Raw genomic sequence first — 7687 nt, forward strand, 5'->3', positions numbered from 1 at the left:
TTGTTTGTAGTACATTCTATAGTGTTGTTTATATGCCTCATTTGTCATGTAAAAGTTTGTTGATCTTTTCAAAAGGCATGTTACATGCTAAAATTGTGCAGTTTTGGGTGGGCGAAGCACCAATCAAATTAATTAAAATTGATTTTTAATGGTCGATGTTGTTTTGAGTTAACGAGTGTTTTGAGTTATGAGCTTGGTCATGGAACCAATTGATCTGATAGGTTGAGGTACTGCTACCGTACATTAATCCGGAAAGGTACAGAGCAGCTATTGCCAGATCAAACTTACGTGTTGGATGATGTGGTGATTTAAGGGTTGTTCTGCATTTTTCATTGGCTTTTTCCAGCCATTCATTGAAGTTCTCCTCTGCTTTCTTCCGTCGCTCCTTCTCCTGCTCCTCCCTCAAACATGCTCTCTCCTGTCATAATAACGCTAATTAAAAAAATACATAACCATAATAGTAGCTACCTTGCCAAAATACTTTACAATCTCTTGCTTTTCCTTTTCCTCCCTCTCCCTCTTCTTCTTCTGAAGCCAATCTTTGTACTTTTGTTGAGCTTTCTGTTTGGCCTCTTTGTCTTTTTCCTGTTGTAGTCGCATCTCTGCTTCTTCTTTGCTTTTTTTCAGAAGATGCTCACGCCTTTCCTTGGATTGCAAGAACAGAACCCAGTGTTATATTAAAATCGCAGTCCGAACGGTAATGGCGCAAATCAAAGCTCATTATGAGATTTACAAAGAAAAGTTGAATGTAAATGTGTTCATTCAACAAGACTGTGTAGAACAAGACAAAAATATTTATATGAAATCGACACAAATCACGCTTTTGTCCAGTTTTCCACAGTAAACTAATGAACAAACCCTCCAGTTACACTTCCAATACAACTAATTTCTACATCAAAGTGCAAAGAGTTTGCAAAATTCTTTAATGCAAAAGTTCAAGGCATTAATGCAATATTTTCTGAAACAAATACCTATTCTTCAGCCAGCTAGACAACTAGAGCTAGCATATTTTACTCCTGTCACTGACAAAACAATTGAAAAAATCCGGGCTCAACATGTTGCCTTGATTTTCTTCAGTTAAACTCTGACAACTGAAATCCTTGTCTTTGGCCCACAAACACAAACTATTAGTCACCTTGAGACTTTCTCCCTGAAACCTATTAATTCAGTTAGAAATCTGGGGTTAGTAATTGACTCAGACTTGTACTTGCCAAAATCAAGGGGAATAATGTCTCAATCAGACTTATAAAGTCTAATCCATGTCTTTGTCTCAAGCATGTTGGGCTACTGTAAAGGCCTTCTCACTGGGCCCTCTAAACAAGCTGTAATGCAGCTGCAGTACATCCAAAATGCTGCTGCTGCTCAAGTCCTGATCAGAACCAGGAAATATGACCATATTAGTCCAGTGCTCAGGTCACTGCACTGGCTTTCTGTTGTTCAGAGAATAGACTTTAAAACAGCTCTGCTTATGTAAAAGTCCTTTCAGGGTCTTGTGCGAAAGTACGTTTCTGACATGTTAGAGACATATGAACCATCTCGAGCTCTGAGACCCTCAGGGAGTGGTCCCCTGCTAGTGCCCAGAGTCAGGACGAAACATAGTGAGGCTGCATTTCAGTTTTGGAGATGTGAGACAGGCCTCAACATTGGCAATATTTAAATCCAGGCTGAAAACACTTTTACTGAATTGCGTACATGACAACTTAAAGTATTTAATCTACGCTGATTTTAATTTCAATTTATGGTGATTTATTTTTATGTTTTTAATTTGAATTATTCTTATTTAATTGAATTATTTTAATTTAATTTAATACATTTTCTGTAAAGAACTTGTGTGCAAATTGTGCTCTTTAAATAAACTTGCCTTGACTATTGGGATATGTCGATATATTGTGATCATCATACACAGTTAACTACATGCATTTAAAATGCAGCTTAAAGAAACAAGTTGTATATTTGTACACTAGATGAAGGTATTAATTAATTGGACGGACTGAGTGAAAGTATTTTTTCATTCGTTCTTCATTACACAGAAAGTGGATCAAGTCTCTTGCCACTTAAATGTGGAAAAAATGCCCTCGATTTATTAACTGTCCTGGGGACGGCGTGGCAAAGTTGGGAGAGTGGCTGTGCCAGCAACTTGAGTGTTCCTGGTTCAATCCCCACCTTCTACCATCTTAGTCATGTCAGTTGTGTCCCTGAGCAAGACACTTCACCCTTGCTCCTGATGGGTCCTGGTTAGCGCCTTCCATGTCAGCTCCCGCCATCAGTGTGTGAATGTGTGTGTGAATGGGTGAATGTGGAAATAGTGTCAAAGCGCTATGAGTTCCTTAAAAAAAGGTAGAAAATCTCTATATAAGTATAATCCATTTACCATTTAACCACTGTACTGCTTTGCTCACCAATAACCCTGCACAAATTTCCAATCTGAAATTTGTTTCTAATTGACATTAAACATTTATATTATGTTATTTAAAAAAGTATTACATTAAGCAATATTTTTCCACCCCTAAGTAACATATAGAACAATTCAATGGTACATAATTAACCTGAGTATCTTCGTTTTGTTGTGTTTTCTGTTGATTATTTTAATGTAAACTATGTGCCTTGGCTCACTGAAGGTTGGCAAACATTGGTTTACCTGTTCTCTTTTCATTTGTTGCCAGTCTAGAATGTTTTTTTCTTCAATGAGCCTTTTTCGCTCTCGTTCCCTTTCTTGGCGTTCTTGTTGTTCCTTCAGTAAACGCTCCTAATTTTAAAGGGACAAAGAGTTTTAACAAACAAAAAATGCAAAGAAATGACAAGAAACAAAACCAAAATACTTTATATCCTCAAAAAGTGGTTTACTTTGTTTAGCTATTCAGAGAGCCATTATACTATTCTTACCCTGCAGGAAATCCCCACAAGCCCTTAGTCACTACTGATAGCAAAAAATAAGTAAGAAGGTTGCACAAACTTATTGTCAACTTGCCTCCTCGTTTTTCTTTTTCAATCTGAGTTGGTCTTCTTTCATTTTTTTAACCAGCCACAATTCCCATGCACTGAGGGCTTCAGGTCCCATGTGCTCTGCAGGTGACTTTTGCAAATCGCATCTGAGAAAACAAGGAAGAAAACTTTTAATGCGATTATTCTGTAGTGTTTTTGTATGTGTGGAGACAGCTAATACCTGAGTGAAGAAACACTGCATTTTTGTGTGTCTTTAAGGGATGTCTGATGCGTTGTATTGAGCTCGGCTTCTTCATCGCTCTCATAACTATCATGATAAATGGGGGACAGAAGGGAAAAAGTGTCGTCGTCCTCGGATAGGACGTCGTTTGCCCCCAGGTCTTCGGTCGCGTGGACATGTTTTCCCTCATTTTCCTTGATAGGAGTCGAGGTGAAGTCTGAGATGAAGTCCTTGGTCACAATAGAAGGACAGGAAGGCTGCCACCATCCAGACATTACTTACTAGTCGTTTTCTGCGGCAAAACAAGAGATTTCATGGTAGCGGTGTGTGGTCCTGCAAATTTGGGTATCGATTCAATCAATACCGAGTAAAAGAAAAAAATATACAAGGAACCCTAAACGTGCACCTGGGGATAGGTTGATTGGCAACACTAAATTGGCCCGAGTGTGTGAATGTGAGTGTGAATGTTGTCTGTCTATATGTGTTGGCCCTGCGATATGGTGAAGACTTGTCCAGGGTGTACGCTGCCTTCCGCCCGAATGCATCCAAGATAGGCTGCAGAACCCCCCGCCACCCCAAAAGGGACAAGCGGTAGAAGATTACTAATAGGATGAAATCTTGTACTTGAAAATATTCGAGCTCTTTGAATGATTTTGTATTTTTACCTTTAATTTGTCAGTCATGATGATGATAAACAGCGCAAAAGAAGAAATATACAAAATCATATTTGGCTCTGATTGCACAATATTGATACAACATAATGTAATATAAGAACATGTTTTTTTATTGTATTGTAGTGTTTATTGTATTTTACTTTATATTTTGCATACTTATTGTCACGTTTGGAACGCATCATGTGCGCGTGTTGTGTCACCCATGGATGCACGAGGACCAGACAGGCAGAAGTAGCAGGTAAGACTTGATTTAATATATAAAAAATAAAACAACACTGATAAAAAAGGCAAAATAAAGCGAGTGCCTACGCACGGGAAGCTAACGCTAAACTTAGCATGAGACAAAGTCCAAAAAGTGACATGCCGAGCGCAGGCGAAGCTAAGACGAGACTTAGCACATGTAAAGACATTGATTGATTGACATAAAGTATAATACTAACGTGAGAGTTGCTTGAGGCAAACAACGGACCAAGACCGAACACAGGGAGAAGGCAGGCTTAAATACAGAAACAATAATCAGAACACAGGTGCGCCTAACAAACCAGACCAGGTGGGACAAATGAGAAACCATGGAAACAAGATAAAACAGAAAGTGCAAAAACTAAGAACAGGAAGAGTCCAAAACGATCAACAAAACACAAAAGGACTCAGAAACCAAAACCATATATGATCCGGGCGGCGGATCCCAACACTTATGTTATTACAAAGGTCCTGAGTAGTCCTGGGTTCAAATATCCTGGGTTCAGGATATTTTTGTGTGGAATTTGCATGTTCTCCCCGTGACTGCGTGGGTTCCCTCCAGGTACTCCGGCTTCCTCCCACCTCCAAAAACATGCACCTGGGGATAGGTTGATTGGCAACACTAAATGGTCCCTAGTGTGTGAATGTGAGTGTGAATGTTGTCTGTCTATCTGTGTTGGCCCTGCGGTGTACCCCGCCTCCCGCCCAAATACATCTGAGATAGGCTGCAGCACTCCCCGCGACCCCGAAAGGGACAAGCGGAAGAAGATCGATGGATGGCATTACTGATATTATGAAATCTTTTGCTTGAAAATATTTGAGCTCTTTGAATGATTTTGTATTTTCACCTTTAATTTGTCAGTCTTGATGATGATAATCAGTGCAAAAGAAGAAATATACAAAATCATATTTGGCTCTGATTGCACAATATTGATACAACAATGTAATATGAGAACATGTTGTTTTTTATTGTATTGTAGTGTTTCTTGTATTTTACTTTATAGTTGTGAAGTGAAGTGAATTATATTTATATAGCGCCTTTCTCTAGTGACTCAAAGCGCTTTACATAGTGAAACCCAATATCTAAGTTACATCTAAACCAGGGTGGGTGGCACTGGGAGCAGGTGGGTAAAGTGTCTTGCCCAAGGACACAACGGCAGTGACTAGGATGGCGGAAGCGGGAATCGAACCTGCAACCCTCAAGTTGCTGGCACGGCCACTCTACCAACCGAGCTATACCACTCTTCCCCCACTCGTGAACAAGACTCCTAGGTACTTGAACTCCTCCACTTGGGGCAGGGTCTCCTCCCCAACCCGGAGATGGCACTCCACCCTATACAAAATATATTTTTTTAAATCTTCTTTTAAATATTTTTTGTCCATATTAATTTTCCAGACTTTGGAAAATTAATATGGACATCCGGGTGTCTAGTGTCGTCATGGTTACCAACATGGCATTGCTTGAGCGTGGTGCATCATGGGAAACGGAGCATTCTCGAATTCGAGGAAGAAGCGCCCAACTTTCCAGCAACCCCGAACATAAAGGCAGCGTTTACATAAGTTTGCATACTTATGTTATTCTTGAAGCAGCACTGTGGAAGAGGGGTTACTGCATTTGCCTCACAATACGAAGATCCTGAGCAGTCCTGGGTTCAATCCCGGGCTCAGGATCTTTCTCAATGGAGTTTGCATGTTCTCCCCATGACTGAGTGGGTTCCCTCCAGGTACCCTGTCTTCCTGCCACCGCCAAAAACAAGCACCTGGAGATAGGTTGATTGGCAACACTAAATTGGCCCTAGTGTGTGAATGTGAGTGTGAATGTTGTCTGTCTATCTGTGTTGGCCCTGCGATGAGTTGGCGACTTGTCCAGGGTGTACCCTGCCTTCCGCCCGCTGAGATAGGCTCCAGCAACCCCTGTGACCCCAAAAAAGGGACAAGCGGTAGAAAAAGGATGGATGGATGGATGCTATTCTTGTCCGTACTATACTGTGTGTACATGTGACTGGATCAACAAAGCATCACTGAAAGTATCAAATCAACAAATTAAAGCAATTATTCCCATATATTGCATGCAGTTGTTGATGTTAACCCTCAGTTGCTCCTGAAGCTGTGAATGTGGTCGTAGTGTGAAAGCGCTTTGAGGTAGAAAGTGAAAACGCGCTAAACAAGAAACATCCATTCATTTACTGTACAGCCTCCCTCCGGCATTAACTATTGTACTTTTAATTTATGGGATGCAAAGCACTGCATTTATTAGTACTGACTGTCACACATTGTAGTAAAAATAACGAATCAAAGTCGCTTTTATCGAAAGTACATAACTTTAAAGCCACGGCACAAAAAAGTATAAAACATCAACACTTACTCAATGTTAGCTCGCTGGGCTAAATTTAACACTAACATGTAACGCCTCTCTATTAAGTTGTTCAGTTGGAATGTGGCTGGGAAAATATTCCCCTTAATGTGTTCATCGTTGATAAATGAAACCGTGAAGTCGAATAAAAAATGTTTAATCTTACCGTAAACGCTGCCTTTATGTTCGAGGTTGCTAGAAAGTTGGACGCTTCTTCCTCGAATTCGAGAATGCTCCGTTTCCCATGATGCACCACGCTCAAGCAACGCCATGTTGGTAACCATGACGACACTAGACACCCGGATGTCCATATTAATTTTCCAAAGTCTGGAAAATTAATATGGACAAAAAATATTTTTAAAAAGATTTAAAAAAATATATCTTGTATAGGGTGGAGTGCCATCTCCGGGTTGGGGAGGAGACCCTGCCCCAAGTGGAGGAGTTCAAGTACCTAGGAGTCTTGTTCACAAGTGAGGGAAGAGTGGATCGTGAGATCGACAGGCGGATCGGTGCGGCGTCTTCAGTAATGCGGACGTTGTATCGATCCGTTGTGGGGAAGAAGGAGCTCTCAATTTACCGGTCGATCTACGTTCCCATCCTCACCTATGGTCATGAGCTTTGGGTCATGACCGAAAGGATAAGATCACGGGTACAAGCGGCTAAAATGAGTTTCCTCCGCCGGGTGGCGGGGCTCTCCCTTAGAGATAGGGTGAGAAGCTCTGCCATCCGGGAGGAACTCAAAGTAAAGCCGCTGCTCCTTCACATCGAGAGGAGCCAGATGAGGTGGTTCGGGCATCTGGTCAGGATGCCACCCGAACGCCTCCCTAGGGAGGTGTTTAGGGCATGTCCAGCCGGTAGGAGGCCACGGGGAAGACCCAGGACACGTTGGGAAGACTATGTCTCCCGGCTGGCCTGGGAACGCCTCGGGATCCCCCGGGAAGAGCTAGACGAAGTGGCTGGTGAGAGGGAAGTCTGGGCTTCCCTGCTTAGGCTGCTGCCCCCGCGACCCGACCTCGGATAAGCGGAAGATGATGGATGGATGGATGGATCTTGTATATTAACATGACGTTGGACCTCAAGAAGAATAGAACCAGGATAGAGTTGGGGGAAAGGCAGTCTAAATCTTGAACAGGTTGTCAGTCAATCACAGGTCATTTCGACAAACGACCATTCACACCATTGCTGAGCTGCATAAATTATCAAAATATAAATTTACATTATGAGAAACCCTTCTCAGTATAAAGCAGGGTCTGTATT

General features: G+C 41.6%; 1 protein-coding gene across 3 annotated transcripts in view; it reads right to left on the reverse strand.

Annotated features, from left to right (window-relative positions):
• ccdc34 (coiled-coil domain containing 34) overlaps window positions 1-7687 on the reverse strand; it is a 43682-nt gene that overhangs the window by 7819 nt on the left and 28176 nt on the right. The window contains exons 1-6 of one of the 3 annotated variants that reach the window (XM_061917792.1): window positions 6597-6711; window positions 3164-3455; window positions 2969-3089; window positions 2639-2746; window positions 487-645; window positions 289-418 (exon numbers count right to left, since the gene is read on the reverse strand). In XM_061917792.1, the coding sequence (XP_061773776.1) occupies window positions 289-418; window positions 487-645; window positions 2639-2746; window positions 2969-3089; window positions 3164-3438 (793 nt within the window). In that variant the 5' untranslated portion in view covers window positions 3439-3455; window positions 6597-6711. Of the gene's footprint in view, window positions 1-288; window positions 419-486; window positions 646-2638; window positions 2747-2968; window positions 3090-3163; window positions 3497-6596; window positions 6712-7687 lie in introns of those variants that run through there. The other 2 variants (XM_061917791.1, XM_061917793.1) reach the window with 2 other exon arrangements.

This window comes from Nerophis ophidion, linkage group LG12 (genome assembly GCF_033978795.1).
Source record: "Nerophis ophidion isolate RoL-2023_Sa linkage group LG12, RoL_Noph_v1.0, whole genome shotgun sequence".
Lineage (NCBI taxonomy): Eukaryota > Metazoa > Chordata > Actinopteri > Syngnathiformes > Syngnathidae > Nerophis > Nerophis ophidion.